Below are 19,746 nucleotides of genomic sequence, written 5' to 3' on the forward strand. Positions count from 1 at the left end.
GAACCACACCACTATTTTCAAGTTGAGAAACCCACATTGCATAGCCTACCCTTTGCTTTCTGTGGGCCCAACAGGAAGCCGAATTCTATTCAAAGCCTCTGAATCCTGAGACAGTGTCTCTGTGAGGTGGAAAACTCTGAGGTAACCCTCCATTTTCAGGTTCACCCAGATGTTCCCCTGTTGTCGTGGAAAATCTCTGTAGCGGACGGAGAGGAGGGATTGGGAGGCCATATCCCACTCAGAGTGAAACCCAAGGAAGGCAGTGTCAGTGACATTCTCCAACCTCTAGGGGGAGCGAGAGGGTCTGCCCTCTTCACCCCTCCAGGAAGGGGTGTACTAACAAGGCCTGATAGGTGGGTGAGTCCGCCAGGTTCTAAGGAGTGTGCTTTCAGTGGGAGGAGCAGAGGAAAGACTTGCTGATGCATCTGGTGGCATCTTAGAGTGGCATAGGATGAGAACTGTTTCTCTTATAATTCCAAGAGGCTGGTGCATGTGGACATGCGGACAACAGTAGCAGCAGTAGAGGTAGTGGCAGCATTTAACATACACTGAATGCTAACAACAGGTCCGGCACTGTGTCGGATGCTTTCCACGAATTAAAAGGATGGGCCCTAGAGTCAGGAAGCCCTGAGGTTCAATCCTGTCTCCTCTCCTATCTGCTCTATAATCTTGGCCAAATTGTTTAATTTCTGAGTCTCAGTCTCTTCAAATGTGATATTATAGTACCTGAACTGTTGTGAGAATTGAATAGGAATGTCTATAAAGCACTAAGCCAGTACTCAGTAAAGGAGAGCTATTGTTGGTAATATGTAGAAGGACATAGGGCCGCCTCCCACCTGGGGATGCCCCTTCATCACATCCCACTCCTCCAAGCCCCTTGCCTTGGGAATGTCCAAAAGGACAGTCATAGAGAAAGGGAACCCTGGGCTCCAGAGGACCTGCCTCTGATCCTTTCACCAGGTGTTTATTGAGTGTCTGCTATGTGCTGTGATCTGGGCTACACTGCTCGCCTGAGTTCATGGAGCCTTAGGGAAAGGCAGACGTTGTCTCATTAAACAAGAAATCCCGATATGTCCTGATGAGTTTTACAATACGAGGAGTTTTACAACCTCGGTTGTGAGAGTTCACAGCAGAGTTCAGTCGAGACTGGTGCCTGGGACTAGAAGCAAATCAAGGACGGCTTTGTAGTCACCCTCCAGGAGCTGTGGTGGAGATGGATAGACCATGGCTGCTTGAGGAGTTGGAAGGTTGAGATCCAGGCTCAAGTGCTAAAAGCATCACAGCATAACTGATGGGCACAGCCCAGTGGGAAAAGCAGGACAGAGATAGGCAGCCTGTGTGGAAGGAGTCCGGGGTAGCACCAGCTGGGTCTCCTTAGAAATCAGATAACAGGGTGGGTACCAGTAAAGGATTTGGAGTCAGGCAGGCCTGGGTTCAATCTCTGGCTGACTAGTGGTGTGGTTAAGTTATGTGTCCTCTCTGAACCTATTTCTTTGTGGATAAAATGGGGAGAATAATATTACTGGCCTCACTGGGTTGCTGTGAGGGTCGAATTAATACATGCAAGTGCTTGGGTTGCCATCAGCACATGGTGAGGACTCAACAGACATCAGCTGTTAGTGTCACTCCCCTGGGCACAGCTTTCTGAGCAGCGGAGGAGGATATCGGGAGGGTGCACAGACTTCCTGGCCGAGTCCTCTGTCCTCAGTGTTCCTGTTCCAACCCCATCTTGCATTCAACGGGCACAATCAATATGTATGTGCTGGGCCTGTTGCATCTCTGATTTCTAATCCCTTCCAAAACACAGGGATGCCTTGTCCCTTTTGCAGGCAGGCAGCCTGAGCCTTGGGGAGGTCTGAAGATCTGCTAGTTCTCCAACAACGAACATCTGGCTCTGCTGAGCCATCAGAGTCCCTAAATCCTGCTGGCATGACAATGATGATGAAACAGAGACACATGAGGCAAGTTGGTGTCGCTGAAGCCACCTGCTAGACTCTTCTGGACACACCCAAACCTTGCAGTGTCCGAGCCCTGGCAATCTGGTTCTCCAGTGCCTTTCCACATCATTCTAGCCTCACCTTCAACAGAGCTACACTGTCACCAGTCCAAGATACGGTCAACACTCTCTGCTGTGGTCAGTTTCTTTTTTAAAACCATAAACGCACAGCTCAATTGCAAATGGAAGTTCAAATCCATACGTTGATGCCTTTCCTGGGGGGGTGGGGGGGTGGGTAATGCTTAGGGCTTGTTCTTGCATTGGTTCTAGAACTTAAAGAGCTATCTTACCAATCTGTGACATTTGGTTCTGGAGGGAAAGCAACTGGGGATCAGGTGGCTTTGCTGTCGCATTACCTCTGCAAACCAACTGGCTTCTTTGATCCCTAAAACTCTTTATTTTAGGCTTATCAGCCCCTAGTGAACTGTCCGAGAAAAAAATATTTTAAAAAATCATCTGCTGATTTAACAACCATCTATCAGCCACCAAGTCTATGCCAGGTCCTGAGCTGGGTGCTGGGGATGCCAAGAGAAATAACGCACTGACCCTGCCCTCAGGAAGCTCACAGTTCAATACGTGAGGCAGATAAATAACTACTTTGAATACAATTCAGTTAGTAGTGTCATCAAACACTGGGTATGGTCAGTGCTCCAGTTTTTAAGAGGCCTCTGAAAACAAGCAAAGCAGGGAGAATTTTTTTTTAAATAATTCGATATTTGATTTCTTTTAAAGCAATGAAGTGGTTAGCATGGGAAAAATCAGAACTTTAAACTGTAAGTATAAAAACCCTTACACTTACAGTTTAATATTGCCTTTATTTTAAATTACTTATTAAGGAAATGGGAAGCATAACAGTCTTTTCAATGCTCAGAGCTGCTTAATTCGGAGAAAAGTAGCCAGGTTTGAGAACATTTGAGAGCATGAAACTGACAGAACTTGATGGCCACCTGATAAGGAAGGATGATCCTAAGGTTCCAGGCTAGGTAACTGGGAAGCTGCCAGTACCACCAGCCTGTATGGAGGATACTGGAGGTTAGGTGCAGAGCTAATGAGTTTGCTTTGGAAGGGAAACATCTACGCGAAGATGTCCAAGAGTCAGCCGGTTCTACGGGCTGTCTAGATCCAGAGCTTCCGTGCGCTAGGAAGCCAATAGACATATATCGGGAGAAGCATCTTGGCAGGAGAGATCTGTCTGGAAGCGTCAGAGTGTGGTAGTGGAAGAAATGGGCCTGGATGAGCTCACCCAGGGAGGAGTGAAAGGAAATGAGGAAAAGCATAAGGAATGGAACACTGCAGGAAGCCAGACTTTCAAGAGGGGAATAAGTGCTACTATTAGAAACTGGGAAGGAACAGCCAAGAGGTAGGAGAAAAAATCAGCCAAGCACAGTGTGCCGGAAGCCCAACGAAGAGAAATTTTAAAAGAAGTAATCCAAAGTGTTCACAGTTTCAGAGAGGTAAAGAAAGAGAAAGCAGATGGGTTTGGCGATTAAGGGGGTCACCAGTGATCTTTCCTAGAGAGTTCCAGTCCTGGGGACAGAAGCCAGTCAGCAGGGATTGAATGGTCGCAGAGAAAGTGAGTTCAGGACTCGTCTGAAGAGAGTTACCTTGTAAATGAGAAGGAAAGATGGGATGGGAGCTACAAGGTCAATGGCGCCAAGAAGTCTGGTTGGCTTGTTTTATGTTAGAGATTAAGTTGTTTATGGAAAACAAAAGACAGGAGAGTGATTGATCTATCATCCAGGGGGAGGAGGTAACTGCTGGAAGGTCTCTAGGGAGGCTGGGGGTAGGGGAAGTGTGAGGGCACAGATGGAAGGGGTGAGTGTCCAAGCTGAAGGCAGGTTCAAATCCTACATTCATTTTATCCAGTCATCACCGGGCCAAGGAAGGGAGACGGAGACGGCGCAGTCCTGAGCATCTTTTAAAGTCAACGGCATGAAGAGCACACAAAATAAATGTGCTTCCCCCTCTAATGTGCCAAATCCTGCCATCATCTGTCACCAAGTCCACTTCCAAATCTCTGCTGCTGGCAAGGTCAAACACCACATGTAAATGCGGGATGGGAAGGCAGAGCGCGCCCACCAGAGAGCAAGCACCCCCTCCCCCAAGCCGTTCAGCGCTCCCACCCCCAACTTCTCTGCCAACCAAAGAGCTGCAAGCCAACCGATCTCTCCAAGGCAGGATTCCAACACAGCCCAGCAGTGTGCAAGCTCCGGTAGTCGGCCTTCTTCTTTCCCTGGGGGCATGACATGCCCAAGGGGCAGGGACAAATCGAGCCAGAAACCCAGCTGGATCATATTAGGGGTAATCTCAGGTCTGCTAAGCCAGAGCAGGGGCCGCTCCTGGACACACGTCTGAGAGGCCTGACAGCCGGTACCGCCGGTACCAGCGGTACCCCCACCTCTCATGTGGCAAGTCTGGTGACCAGCGGCGTCGTTGTGAACTGTGCAGCCACCCAGTGGGTGTGGGTGTGCGCGAGGCCTGAGCTCCTAGGCGCGCGCACCGCGGGCGCCCCTCTCTGGGTGTTGGCCGCTATGACTCTTAGGGGAACCTGAGAAAGTCCGGTCAAGTAGGGATGGGAGTGCCAGGGCTGGCTCGGGGCGCCCTTCCCGACCAGCAGCCCTAACATTCCCGGCTAAGGAGCTGGCGACACGGTCTGCGGGCACTGGCTCACAAGATGCTGGAGCCCAGAGTGGACAGAAGAGCTCGCCAGGGAAGTGTCGCAGTTTCCAAAAAGGGACCACCTAGAGGCTCGGATGGTTGAGGCCAAGCCTTCAAAGGTTCAATCGGTGGTTTTAAAAAAAACAAAATAAATAAGTAAATAAAAAACCCAACACAGCTCCAGGCCGGAGGTGCTCTCAGTCAAAGCCTGGGCAGCAGGTGTTACGGGTTTTCTCCCCCTGTGGGCGTCAGCTTCCATGCTAAATAAAAATGCGGCCCCAGGCATCGCCCGTCGGACCCGTCCCCACCCGGGGACACAGAACTTTCTAGGCTGTGGCTAGAGCTGAGCCTCGGAGGGGTGCAGGGGGTAAAGCGGAAGGGCAGCAGTCGAGGCCAGTGGTTCCCAGTGGGGACTGGGTTCTCTCCAAGGTCCGCGTGCCGTGCCTTCCCGGTCCGCAAGCTGCGGCCACACATCGGCGAAGTTCCGGGACTCGCCACACCCGCCAGGTCTTTCAGCCTCCCCGAGTCGGTCGCCGGGAGCAGGTCCCGCCGCCCGCGCCGCCGCTGCCGCCGCTGCCGCAGATCCGGCGCTCGGCTGCAGCAGGGCGCGGGAAAGGGCACTTTGGCGCGGAGTGGAAACCGAAGGCAATGTGGCGACGCGGAGCCTGGCGGCGACACTCCCTCCCCTGCCCCAGGGCGCAACCCCCGCCCCCGCCTGCCCGTCGCTCAGCACCCTCCAGCCCCCACCTAAGTCCTCCAGCTCGGCGTGCTCTGGACCCCCGCCCAGCTGACCCCCCTCCCAGCCCAGAGCGCCCAGGGAGGGGGACACTTGGGGAGGCGGGTGGCGGCCGCAGTCTCCGGGCGGCTCCGGCGGGGGCGCGGGCTTCAGTTGCGAGAGAAATGGGAGGGGGCAGGGAAGGGCAGACCCTGCAGACGAGCAAATGGGGAGGGGGCGCGCCGTTCCGCTCCAGCCCCCAGGACAGGCGTGCCAACGAGGATCTGGAGGCGGGGAGGGATCCAGGAAAGTTTATCTGGGAAAAGCCTAGCACCTTGGGGGCTGGGAGGCTGAAGAAACTGAAGCCACGGTCCGGGAGCCCCGCAACCCCGGGCGGGGATGGTCTGTCTCCCAGGCCCCCTGGCCGGATCCGGCCAAGTTGCGGCTGGGGGTGTGGGTAGCAGTGAGGGTGAGGGTGGCGGGGAGGACGGGTGAAGGTGGGGGAAAAGATGGGGGGGCAGAGGCGAGGCTGAGCAGGAGGGTCGGCGTTTGAGAGGGCGGGAGGTTAAGGGGGTGGGCGGGGGGAAGGGACAGGGACCGGGTCGTGGATGGGTGGGCTCGGGGCTCGGGTGGGGCGCGCGGCGGCCGCCGGCTCCCCGGCGCGGCCGGACTTACCCGCGGCGGCTGAGGCGCTGAGCAGCCCCCAGCCCAGCAGCAGCAGCAGCGGCGGCGGCGGCGGCGGCGGTGTCGGCGGACGGCCCCAGCGGCTCCCGGCGCCCGGCACAAGCACCGAAATCCCGGCTTCGGCGCGAGCCCTCCCCGCGGGGCAGCCGCAGCGCCCCTGCTTCCGTCCCCGCGAGCGCGGCATGGCGCGACCGGCAGCGCCGAGGGAGAGGCTCCCCTCGCTGTGGAGGAGAAAGGAGGTCAGGAGAGCTCTGGAGCTTTTTTCTGCTCGGAAAAAATCCCGGTACCCGGGAGCTCTGAGCTTCTGCGGCTGGAATGAACCAAGTGTCCGCCCGGCCGGGGAGAGGCGCGCTGCGCTCTCGGAAATGACTCGCTCCAATCCCGCTTCGGGGGGTTCGCGCCGGGGGGCGGGGGGGAGGTGAATTATCCCCGGATTAATCACTCCGGAGCCGCTTCTCCGCCGCTCCAAATGCTGGGGGTGGAGGCGCAGCAAAGGAGAAAATATTGGGTGGGGGCGGGTGTTCCTCTTCAGCGCCACCTCCACCTCCAGAGAAACCACAGATTACATCTAAAGGGTTGTTTATTCCTGTTTGTTTTACAATTGACCAGTTTCTTTTAAGTTCAGTTCTCTCGTTTCCATTTATAAGATCACCCATAATACACCCCCCCATACACACACACACACACGCGCACACACACAGTGATACTGACACACAGGCGCGCGCGCACACACACACACACGTACACACACGCCTCTTCCACGTTTGGAAATTAGAATACTGTCTGGGAAAAGGTAACCAAAGAAGGACGCGGTTCCCCAAGTCACGGCTCTTACAAGCTGATCTTGGGTGGTGGCTTTGAACTTGCAATCTGCGGCGTGGGGCGATGCTTACCAGCCCCAGTGGCAGCAGCCTCCTACCCCATCCCAGGAGAAGGGTGTGTGTGCGTAGACCCAGGATTAAGAACTGGAGGGAAGGAGGGGCGGGGGTGGGGGAACCCGCGGGTTTGACTCCGTTCCGTCCTTCCCTACCCTAAGGCAAAATCTCGGGATGGAGGGAGGCGTGCTTGTGTCCGTTGCGGTGGGGGAGGGGAAGCGAGGTTGGGAGAGGAACGGTGCAAGAGTTACTTGTGCAATTTATCCTCAAAATTAAATAACCGGACCCGGCTTCTTCTCATCCTTACCCTCCTCCTCCCAGCCGTGGCCCCAAACCAGACGAGTTTCCCCCAATGGCGTGAGCCCCTCCCCACTTCTTTCCCGCCGCCGCTGCCGCCAGGCCCCAAGGGCTCAGCGCCGGTCCCCACCCGATCCCCCACCCCCACTCGGTCGCCGTCTCTGTCTCGTCTCTCGTAGGCTCCTCCGTCAGTCACGATGGCTTCTTAGCTGTCTACGCCAAACTCTCCGCGAGAGGGAACAGACGCTACGGGGGGAAGCAGGAGGGGCAGGGCCTGGGGAGGAGGTCCCCACGGCGCGCGGGGTGGAAAGGCACTAGCGGGGGAACACCCTCCGCCTTTGCCCGAGGCACCCAGGAGAGGCTGCGCTAGGGGCTTTGGGGGGTTGGCAAGCCGGAGCTCTAGTATCTGCGAGCCCAGGGGGCAATGGCCCGCTGTCGGTGGGAGTTTCCGGGAAAGAGAGTGGAAACGGTTATGGGGCTGACGACCAGAGCGGGGAAGGTGGCGGACAGGGCCGGAGGAGTGGATGCTTGTCCTTGCCCCCCAAAAAAAACTTGCTGTGCGGAGCCGCGATCTCCCGATCTCGCAGCTCCCTTGATGCCCGGCTCCCTCCTCCACCTCAAGTTGTTCCGGTTTCCAGTATGAGCTCATCCCGCAGCTGGGGAGCCAGCTCGGTAACCCCGGGCCGGTGAGCGGCCTCAGAATCTCCGGGCCCCTTCCCCACCGCCAACAGGCTGGCTTTCTCGCTCCTCCCGACGCCGCCTCGCTGGGTGCCAAGAACCGACCGAAACGGCCAGAACTCCACAGTGAAAGGCCTGCTTTATGTCCCCGGAGCAGCGAGGAGGGGGCTTGTCGCTTCCCATTGTCCAAGCCCAGCCCCCAAAAGAGAGGGCTCAGCCAGCCAAGCCTTGGCCTTCCCGCCAGCGCTGGAGAGAAGGGAGGGACTGGCTGGGCCGTAGGTGGGTGGCAGCCTTGGGGGTGCTCTTGGTGGGATCTTCCCTCGGGGGGGAAAGCCCTGGCTCCTAAGCTTGAGCCTCTCCCCTCTCCTGCCAGAGGGGTCCTCGAGCTTCAGCGGGCAGAGCCCTCCATTGCAGCCCACAGCTGGGCAGGAGAGAGTCTGGGCTGCTCTATAATTCTGGGGCTCCAGGCCAGTGGGCTTCCCCCACTCCCTCCTCAGCCCCAGAACTTTGCTCTGTGGCTGCAACCCACAGCTGATGTTTACCCCAGAACCCTCCCTGGCAATGGGACATTTGTCATCCTTCTCCCTGGGGGCCGTGGAGGGCAGGGACACCCTTTTAATTCCTGACACTGGCCCAGCTACTCACTTCGCCACCGTTCCTCCCTCTCTCTGATCTATCTGTGCCCACATATACTTACTGAGGCCTCCTGAGCTCTGGGCCCTGTGCCAGGCTGTGCTGTGGGCAATGCAGAGATGCACAGTGTGTGGTCCTGCATGGGAGGACGCGGGGCACAGATGGAAACCCCCCCCCCACAACCCAGGCAGTGCTAATCGCCAGGACAGAAAAAGGCATGTTACAGACAGTAACAAAGGCATGTCAAGACCGTAAGCTTTTCGTGGACTTGGGGGATTGTAAGGCCAATTTAAGGAGGGAAGTAGAATTGGGGCTGGACCCTGAAGCCTGGATACGTTGATGAGGTGAAGATTGATTTACTCAACAAATAGTAACTGAGCATGATTACATGCCAGACACTGCGCTAGATATATACACCTGACTGAACTGTCCCTGGCTTGATGAAGGCAGGTGATAAATAAACAGTTATATATAAAGTTACTAATTAAAGATGCTATAAAGAAAAAGTTCATAGTGGCTGTGAGGACTACACGGGGCATGCCTTACATAGGTGGTCTGGGAAGGCCTCTCTGAGGTGGTGACCTTGAAGGTGGGATTGAAAATTAAGATAAACAGCCATGCAAAGAGTTGGGAAAAGGAAGGGCAAGGCCCTGAAAAGGGAGGGGAACTGGCAAAGGCAGCTGGGTCTGGGTCAAGGTGAATAAGAGGGGACACCTAAGAGATGAGGGAGGGGATGGGACCAGAGCCAGATCTTGCAGGGTCTCTTAGGGGATGATGAGGAGATCGGATTTTAGTCTTAAAAAGGGGGAAGTACAAGGTGTATTCACTTGCTAGGGCTGCCGCCATAACAAATAACAAAGTACCACATACTGTGTGGCTGAAACAACAGAAATGTATTGTCTCAAGGTTCTGGAGGCTAGAAGTCCGAGATCAAGGTGTCTACAAGGTTGGCTTCTTCTGAGTTTGCTCTCCTTGACTTGTAGATGGCATGTCTTTTCCCTACATCTTTACATTGTCTTCCCCCTGTACGTGTCTGTGCCCAAATTTCCTCTTCTTATAAGGACACCAGTCATACTGGGTTAGGCCTCACCTCACAGATTTAGTTTTAACTTAATTACCTCTTTAAAGCCCTGTCTCCAAATATAGTCACATTCTGAGGTCCTAGAGGTTAGGACTTTGACATAGGGAGGGACAGAATTCAGCACATAACAGGGGGAGAGGTCTTTACAGATGGAGGGAAGAGAGAGAAGAAATGCATGACAGAAAATAGATTTAAACAGTTGCCCATCAGGCTGCGTGGAGTGTGACTGCTTTATCAAGAAGTAGTCTGAGGGCTTCCCTGGTGGCGCAGTGGTTGAGAGTCCGCCTGCCGATGCAGGGGACACGGGTTCGTGCCCCAGTCCGGGAAGATCCCACATGCCGTGGAGCGTCTGGGCCCGTGAGCCATGGCCGCTGAGCCTGCGCGTCCGGAGCCTGTGCTCCTCAACGGGAGAGGCCACAACAGTGAGAGGCCCGCGTACCGCAAAAAAAAAAATAGTCTGAAAAGGTTCACGGCTCTGAAGACCAAAGATGAGGACCCTGAACATTTGCAGGCCAAGAGAGAAGCAGGAGTCCAAGAGATAATAATAGCCCTCCCCTCTCTAGCCTAGGAGAGTGTGACTCTCAGCCCAGCCCCCAGGGCTGGCTCCCTGCCTACCCACTCCTGTCTCCCCAGGAGCAAGAGGCAGCCGTGGGTCAAGGTCTCTCCACAATATCACATTGCAAAAAGCCCAATATGGTGTGGTGACTCACCGAGATAAGCCTAATATCCAGATAAGATCAGAGTTGGTTTTAGAAGGAAAACAGGGCCTGGCGCTCTGGAGAACTTGGCCTGATTCAAGTAGGGGCTGCACTCTTGATGCCCTGAAAGTTTCATTCTGACCTAAGAAGAAAATAAAAGAACCTGCCGAAGCCAAGAGAGAGAAAATGAGCCAGCAAATGGATGCTCTAGTAAGGAGGGCAGAAATGGAGGCTGAGGGCTGAGTAGGACGGCAGCGAAGGGCTACAGAGCAAAGGCGAGGAGGGCTCAGAGGAAAAGCCTGGGGTCTGAGTGGAGGGTGGGGATTTTAAAATGTTGAACGCGATGGGACAGAAGCTAGTATTTCCCAAGAGCAAGGCTGTCACCGTAGAGATGACAGTGATCTGCTTCCCAAGGAAAGGTGACAGAGACGGTTCAGGAAGAAAAAGCCCAGGACAAACTTGAGAGAGGCTGTGGGAGCCCCACAACCAGGAGGAGGGGGATGTGAGAAGGGCCCACAGTCTGGACCATTCCTCCAGTGCTACCAAATGCTGCGACCATCGAATTCTAGCATTTCCTGCAGAAAATCCTGTGTTTGTGAAACAAAGAAAGGGACAGAATGCGAGTCAGTGGCAAAAGAGGTCAAATGTTTCCTCTGCTTGTCAGAGGACATAATCCACAGGAGACGGGCTATGCTAGGCTCTCATCTCTACTTGAAGTTCCTCCAATCAGCTATGCTATGCTATTGTAGCCCCTACGCCTTCACTCTCGCTGCTTCCTCTGAGTGCAATACCATTCCTTCTCTCACTGTGCAGAGGAGATGATTCCTAATCACTCAGCTCAAGTGTCACCTCCTTCAGGTAGCTTCTCCTAACCAGCACCCGCAACACACACCCTCTGCTTAGTTAGATGCCCTTTGCAGCATGGCCAGCTAGCTGGACATCAGAGCGGTACGCCTCCCCTTCCATTGTGTCGAGCAATGGTTCTCCACCAGGGGTGATTTGGCCCCCAGGGGCCACTGGGCAGTGTCCACAGACATTTTTGGTTGTCACCACTGGAGGGTGCTACTGGCATCTAGGGGGTAGAGATGGTGCTAAACACCTTACATGCCCAGGGAAGCCCCCCTCCACCCCAAAGGTTTATTTAGCCAAAAATGTCAATAGTGCCGATTTATGACTGAGAAGTGGCTGCCTAGCCAGGATACACTTTCCAGCCCCCTTTGCAGTTGGGTGCAGTCATAAGGCAAGGGTTCTAGCCCAAGGAATGTAAGCAGAAGCGGTGTGTGTGTCACTTCAAGGCTTACCCCATAAAATCCTGCCACCCTTATTCCTCCATTTGCTGACTGGATACAGAGCATTTGGGGTCCCTAGGGGATGGCAGAGCCATGAGATGGAAGAAGCCTGGATCCCAAATCACCCTGTAGAGAAAAGTCACCCACCCGTTTGGGACACCTGAACTGGACTGTTAGGTGAGAAATGATCTTTAACAGCAAAAAGACACCAAAATATTGAGGTGTGTTACAGCAGCTAGCAACACCCTCGTACACCACTCCATGTTTTTTCTTCAGTATCATTTGCTTACTCCTCACTCATTCTTTTATTTGTGCAGCCACAAACATTAATCTGCACACCAGGCTCTGTGCTAGGTACTGAGGAAACAGATATAAAGAAGAAGACATGACCATTGGTCCTCACCTTCAGGCTATGGATAGTTTAGTGGGAAAAGAGTTAAACAGCAAAGCATAATGACTCTGGGAGAATTACAGGATGTTATGGAAATGAGAAGGGCTTCTAGCTCAGCCTGGGGAGAGGGGCAGGTAAGAAGCGGTACCTTCCAGGAAGGAAGCAGAGTGGACAAATGCAGGGAGGTAGACCCAGCAAGAAGAGCCTGCAGTGCTCACAGCGGTCCAGGGTGCTGGAGGGCAGGCAGGAGGGGCACCGTCCCTCTGCTCTGCAACTCCCCAGTCTCTCTGTAACTGACAGCTTTCTCTTTTGCTGCCCCCGCAGTGGACTGGGAGTTCCCTATGGCAGAATCTTCTGGAGGTCGCCTGAGTCCCTGGTGCCTGTGTGGGGTCTGGCATCCTCTGCTCTTAGATGTCCTGCACGATGCTCTGCCCCAGCCTGCTCACAACTGAACTCACCTACTTCTGGTCTTGTACCACAACCTGCCCCTCTGCTCGGTCCCCCATCTCAGGAACCAGGTTCCACGTCCACCCAGTTGCTGAGCCAGAAAGCTGGGGGATCATTCTGGCCTCCCCTTTCACTCAGCCCCCACATCTAGGCAGCTCCCAAGTCCTCTAAATTCTGCCTCCTTCACACCTCCCAGGTCCTAGCCAGGTCTCCACATCTCTCTTTTGGGTTTCTGACAGCAGCCGCATAACAGGGGCCCCCAACTCCGCTCCTGTCCCATCCAACATGTCTTCCTTTGTGCCGCTTTTCTTTTAAAACACTAACCTGATCTCACAGCTTCCCTGCCTTCCCCGGATGTTCCTCCATGGCCTACAGGGTGAAATCCTAGTTCTCTGCTAGACTCTCCCTTCCTGCCCCTGGCTGCCCCTCTCTCCTGTGCCTCCTGTCTCCCAACTGTCCACCCACCACGCTCGCTCCAGCCATTCTGAGGCCCCTGCACTCCTGCAATGAGCCGTGCTCTCTCTCTTCCTTCCCTCTGGGCCTTTGTGCACGCTGCTCCCTCAGCCTGGAACGCTCTCCCCTCCTTCTGTGTCTGGCGTTCTCCTATTTGTCCTTCAAAACTCAGTCCAGCCATCAGCTCTTACAAGCAATCTTCACCAGTGCCATTCAGAGTGCCTGGTCATGGTGGGCCTTCAGTAGATGTTTGCTGGATGGATGGATGGATGGATGGATGGATGGATGGATGGTTGAGTAGGTGCTCGGTAATGTTTGTGGAATGGACCCAAAGGTGTCTCTCCTAGACTCCATTATCTGAATTCCTTAAAGAAATGCCTTCTCTGGGTTATGATTTAATGTTATGCTCTCTGTCTTCAGAGAACCCTGATGTGAGAAACCGACCAACTTAATGGCATTTCTGTCTTTATGAAAACAGAATTGAATATATTGCCCACTATGTCACTCAGTGTCCTTTATACAAGGACTCACGATAAATTCACACTTGGGGTTATTTCCAGGAAACATTTTGTCTCTGCAGATGAAGATGTGTATTTTCTGCTGTCAGAAAATAAAAACTCTGCCTTCCGACGTGTTTCCGTTTTTGCTTTAGCTGACAAATAGGGATACCCAGTTTTGTTACCTTATTACCTCATTGCATCCTGACCAATTCAGGGACCTGAAAGCAGCAACTCTTTCTGCTTTCTTTAGATGGAGTCAGTTCTTTTTTTTTTCTTTTAGATGTTGGGGGTAAGAGTTTATTAATTTATTTATTTTTGCTGTGTTGGATCTTCGTTTCTGTGCGAGGCCTTTCTCTAGTTGTGGCAAGCGGGGCCACTCTTCATCGCGGTGCGCGGGCCTCTCACTATCACGGCCTCTCTTGTTGCGGAGCACAGGCTCCAGACGCGCAGGCTCAGTAGTTGTGGCTCACGGGCCTAGTTGCTCTGCAGCATGTGGGATCCTCCCAGACCAGGGCTCGAACCCATGTCCCCTGCATTAGCAAGCAGATTCTCAACCACTGCGCCACCAGGGAAGCCCCAGGAGTCAGTTCTTGCTTTATCCTTCGATGCTGTAATTTTTACTTTTTAATCTGAAAGCTGCCTCAGATCATCTCTAGTATAAATCTTAAATAAATGCATACTGGTGACCAACGTCCAGGCCTGGAAGTTAGGGAAGGAAGGGCAGAACACCAAGCTTCTAGTTGAGAGGGACCCCGTACAGAGCCTCTCCAGGGATTCCTGGGGCTCCTATCACGACAGGGGTCTGGCAGGAAGGCCAAAGCAGAAGCGGAAGACCAATTGCATTCCAACTCTGGTGCCACCGCTGACAAGTCATATTCTTTTCCTCCGCCAACTATGGCTTTCCTTTCCCCCAACTTTAAATGGAGATCTCATCAGCCCCCATTTTTACATTAATAGCTAATAGCAGCAACAATAATCGGTATCTTTTATGGAGGGCACACCGTGCACCAGGCACCGTGCTGAGAACGTTCATAGATGTCCCTCTTTGAAACTCTCCCCCTCCATACCTGTCTAGTGTTTCCATCCCTTTGCAGATGATGAAATGCCAGAGAAGTTGAGCATGTGCAAAGCCACCCTTCAGTAAGTAGCAGAGCAGGAATTCAAATTCAAGTGTGTCTGCTGACACCGCCCAAGCTCTTAACAATCTCCTCACAAATGGGCAAGGATTGGAGGCAATAATAAGGGATGAAATGCCCTGTGGAAATGGTAGGGATTGCCAATGGTGCTGCCAGGAAAGAGGAATCCCAGAGCCACAGCTTTGCTTCTAGAATCCTCTGGTGTCCTTTCCAAAGTCCTGGAAAGGGCTGGCTACTCTAGTTTTTGTTTTGTTTTTTTCTTTTTTGGCCTCAATGCTTGGCTTCCAGGATCTTAGTTCCCCAACCAGGTATCGAACCCAGGCCCCCGGCACTGAAAGCCCAGAATCCTAACCACTGGACCACCAGGGAATTCCCAGGGCTGGCCGCTCTGAAGTCAGGTTCAGTTCCTGGGACAACGTCCACGGGAGGCCCATTCACGTGACAGATGGCTGCACCCTCCTCTCTTCCTCCTGTTCTGGGGTTTGTCCCTTCAGAAGCCTGCCTGCAGTCTCCCTATGCATGGGGCCCCCTCTGGGCGGTTTGACCCTTTAGGCATAATCCACTCTAGGCAACATGTCACTTTAGGCATCATGTCACTGTACTTTTCAGGGTCCTACAAAAAGTCTGAGGCCTGAAAATGTTATTATTATTAGTTCCACAATACAAAGAAGAAAACTGCAACATTGAAATCAGTAAATATTTAATTAAATGCTAAATGTACCATTATGTCAACTTCATTAACTTTTGAATTTAGTAGTCATAAAAATTTCATTACATCTGATAACAATTGGTAGGTTGGAGTTTTCTTACTGCACAAGATCTCCCAGGTAGGCACCAAGATTGGTGAGAAATCATAGCTGACTATAAATTAAATAAATTATTCATGGCCAAAAATTTGCAAAAGCAAAATGGCAAAAAAAACCTTTCAATTTTCCTTTACATTTAAAAAGAGATATTTATGGTGAGACCTGGGTGTTGAAACTATGTTAGAGGACGGACAGGGCCTCCGCGAGTAAGCTGTGAATCACCAAAGAACGTAGGCCGTGCCCACCTTTCTGAGTTCTCCGTCCTAGCCGTGTTTGTGTCTGTGATGGAAGCCACGTGAGGAGAGGCTTCAGCTGGAGAATAGGTAGGGAGAGTTGTCTCCTCCTGAGTCTTTCCTGCTTTCAAATAGAAAAGCAAGAATCCCAGGATCGTAAATAATGAGAGCTAACATTCATTGGGTACGATGCATGTGCCAGACTCACGATTCTAAGCACAGCTCGTGTATTATCTCAGTTGCCGCAAAACAACTCTATGAGGTCAGTGTTTTATTATCCCTATTTCACAGATGAGCAAACTGAGGCATAAAGAGGTGAAACAACCTGCTCAGGGTAATAGGGGTTCACAAATTGAACCCACTGTTCAAGGTGCTGAAGGTAGAATAGTGAAACCTAGTGCCTGCCTAGTTTAGAACTTGAAGTGAAGGAGTCAATGGTCCTGGACACCATTTCACATGCTGGGCACAGAGTATATCAGTTTTCCCCACACCTGCTGTGTAGCAGGCACTTCTGGAATGCTTTGCTCCCTTCCTGTGACAATGTGTAGGCTAGAGGTGTTATTCATCTCCTAGCCCTGTGCCTTGCACAATTTTGGCCATGGTTGGTGTTAAAAAACGGACAAAGCCTAGAAAGGCTTAGTTGATGATTCGAGTCCATTCCTCCATCACAAAGCAAATTTCCCCGGTACAGCTAAAGTTCTCCCTCCCTACGCATAGCACAGAAGCTGTTATTGAGAAACTCCAGTGGCATGCACTTCAATGTAATCAACAAGGAAACGAATATACAGCACTTTTAGGCGTCTCTTGTGTGCCGGGTGTTGTTTTAGGGGTTTTCCGTTTGTTAAATAATTAAGTAGTAATAGGGCATTTACAATAATTCTACAAAATAGATATTCTTTATTGTCATCCCATTTTACAGATGAGGAGACCAAGTGTTATGAGCTGCATGGTGTCCCTCCAAATTCAGATGTTGAAGTCTTAACCCCTAGTGCCTCAGAATGTGAGGTACTATTTGGAGATAGGACATTTAAAGAGTGGTTAAGGTAAAAATCGGGTCTTTAGGGTGAGTCCTAACCCAACATGACTGGTGTTCTTATAAGAAGAGGAGATCAGGACATAGACATGCACGGAGCAAAGACCGTATGAAGACACAGGGAGAAGATAGCCGTATACAAGCCGACGAGAGAACCTCAGGAGGAACCAACACTGCCAACACCTTGATCTTGGACTTCTAGCCTCCAGAACTGTGAGGAAATAAATTTCTGTTGAGTAAGCCACCCAGTCTATGGTACTTGGTTGTGGCAGCTCTAGAAAGCGAATACACCAAGGCATAGAGTAACTTGCCTAAGGATACGTTGCCAGGAAACATGAACTCAGAATTTGAACACAGGTAGTCTGGTTCTAGAGTCTATGTGTTTTTCAATAATGAAAGTGTTCTCTGTGCTGTCCATAATGGTAGCCGCAAGCCGCACATGGTTCTTGAAATGTGGCTAATGTAACTAAGGAACTGAAATTTTAATATTACATTAAAATTAAAACAGCCACATGTGGCTAGTGGCTACCAGATTAGATGTGGTTTGCTTATACTGGCTCTAAGTACTCCACTTAAGTATTTTTTCATTAAAGCATAGTTGATGTATAATATTATATAAGTTACAGGTGTACAATATAGTGAGTCACAATTTTTAAAAGTTATACTCCATTTATAGTTATTATGAAGTATTTGCTATATTCACTGTGTTGTATAATAGACCATTATAGCTTATTTTATACCTAATAGTTGGTATCTCTTAATCCTTTACCTCTATAATGCCCCTCCTCCTTCCATCTCCCCACTGGTAACCACTAGTTTGTTCTCTATATCTTTGAGTTTGCTTCTTTTTTTGTTATACTCACTAGTTCATTGTATTTGTGCTTTTTAGATTCCACATATAAGAGATATCATACAGTATTTTTCTTTCTCTGTCTGACTTATTTCACTTAGCAAAATGCCTTCCAAGTCCATCCATGTTACTGCAAATGGCAAAATTTCATTCTTTTTTATGGCTGAGTAGTATTCCACTGTGTATATATATATATATATATATATATATATATATATATATATATCTTCTTTATCCATTCATCTGTTGATGGACACCTAGGATGCTTCCATATCTTGGCAATTGTAAATAATACTGCTATGAACATTAGGGTGCATGTATCTTTTTGAATTAGTGCTTTTGTGTTTTTGGATATACATCCAGGAGTGGAATTGCTGGGTCATATGGTAGTTCTACTTTTAGTTTTCTGAAACACCTCTATACTGTTTGCCACTTAAGTTTTTTGCAGACTCTTCTAGATACCTCAGCTCTGTGTTCCAAGAAACACACCCCTGTCTTTGTTCTCTATCCCTGGTGTATTTCGTGTTTTGTTTTGTTTCGCAATCCTTGGCCCCTGTTGCCTAGTCTCCTGCCGAAGGGGAGAAAGAACAGAAGGAATGAGTGAGCTGGCTAACTTTCCAGAATCCTGTGGCCTGGGTAGCACAGGATCGTCGGTGTTCTGCTCTAAGCATAGGTGTTAGCCAACCAAATGCCAAGCAGCACAAACACTGAGTGACATTTTCAGAACTATTAATATTTCATCAGAAGTGATCACTTTGCCTTTAAATGCACTATCTTAAAAGGTTTTCTACATTCTTAACTATAATTTTATTCAGTCTAGGTCCTCAGAATTTTCCCCAAAGGAACACATCTTCAATTTTATAATGAAAATCATAGGGGAATCAAGCTCGGATTTCAAAACTTAGAGTCAACATTTCCAGGAACTCAGGCCCTCTGTAAAGAGCAAGGTTGTGTATGGGGCACCTATGGTATACCAGGCACTCCGTACGGTATGCCATGAATTCATCCAACACAGATTTATGAAGTGCCAACTATGTACCGGAAATGTGATCTTCCTAATAATTTTTAACACCATTTTACTAAAAAGGACCCCTCTCGTCCTTCTGCTTCATCTCCAATGTTACCTTACCTACCCTAAGTGGCCTGCCTGCATGGTCATCTGATGCTGCCTCCTCTTCTCTCCCCATTGCCTCACTTTGTTGGTTAGTTTCCATCAGAGCCCTTATTTCATCTGTAATTATTACTTACTTACTTGCTCTGCTAGTTGGCAATCTATCTCCCTCCACGAGAGAATATAGGGTCCATGAGAACAGGGACCATGCCAGTTTCGTTCACCTTCATGCTTTCTCACTGTCCCGCAACTCACCAGCACAGATACTCATCAGTATCTGGGGAATGAATGAAGGATGGGAGAAGCGAAGACAGTCGTTAGGGTCACACAGCTAGTAAGGGGCAGTGTCAGGATTCAACCCTACATGTACAGGCTGCCATCTCGTCTTTTCGCGTCCAGGTTTCTTTCTTCTTTCCCGTCCGTCCTCTTGCTCATCCTTTACTGGGGAAACATTGGAGGAACAGCCATTGACTCCTGGGGCTAGAGAGCCCCGGGCAGACGGAGGTCCCATGTTGGTTCCGAGTTTAAGGAAGCCCCTCCAGTGTGGGGCGGAGCCCACTGAGCAGCAAACAGTTAGGTTAGTCCTTCTCTCTGCACCTCCGCCCACCCTGGGGACCGCTGAGCCCAGCGCTGGAGAAACCAGTCTGTATCAGTAGCCTGGGGTGCCTGGGTTTGAACCCCAGCTCCCCGCTTCCTAGTGGGCCTTGGACACACCCCTCTAGGACCTTGAGACTCGGTTTCCTCAAATGTAGAACAGTAATACATAACGGTACTAAATTCAAGGCCGAGCGCTTGGCACATGGTAAGCGCCTGGTCAAAGGGCAGCTAGGGGTGAAATCAGTGATCCCCGGGCAGGGACCGGCAGGCGTCCAGGTGGGTACTGAGGAGCCCGCGGCGGGGCGAGCGGGGCAAGGTGCCCTTGACCTCTAATGGGGGAAAACGCTCTGGGGTCCTCTGGCCCCCGCCCCCACCCCACCGGAGGGCCTGAGGCACAGAACGAACGCAGGGCGCCCCGCGCACCGAGCCGTTGAGTTTCAAACCCAGCGAGGAATTCCAGCGCTGGATGGGAAGCGGGTGGGAGCCACCGGCACTGCAAATCGGCCCCAGCCCCCCGCGGAGACAGCGCCCTTTTAAGGCTTTGGGACCCTTCCCCGGTCCACCCCGCAGCCCAGGGAAGGGACC

At 51.5% G+C, this 19,746-nt stretch overlaps 1 protein-coding gene across 1 annotated transcript in view; it reads right to left on the reverse strand.

Moving 5' to 3' along the window:
- The window catches only part of CSMD2 (CUB and Sushi multiple domains 2), a 661,952-nt gene extending 655,715 nt beyond the window's left edge, over positions 1-6,237 (reverse strand). Inside the window, exon 1 of the mRNA XM_032640663.1 lies at positions 6,045-6,237. Within this exon, the coding sequence (XP_032496554.1) occupies positions 6,045-6,237 (193 nt within the window). The remainder of the gene's footprint in view (positions 1-6,044) is intronic.
- Between the last annotated feature and the right edge of the window lie 13,509 nt (positions 6,238-19,746).

This window comes from Phocoena sinus, chromosome 1 (assembly GCF_008692025.1).
Source record: "Phocoena sinus isolate mPhoSin1 chromosome 1, mPhoSin1.pri, whole genome shotgun sequence".
In the NCBI taxonomy this organism is placed as follows: Eukaryota; Metazoa; Chordata; class Mammalia; order Artiodactyla; family Phocoenidae; genus Phocoena; species Phocoena sinus.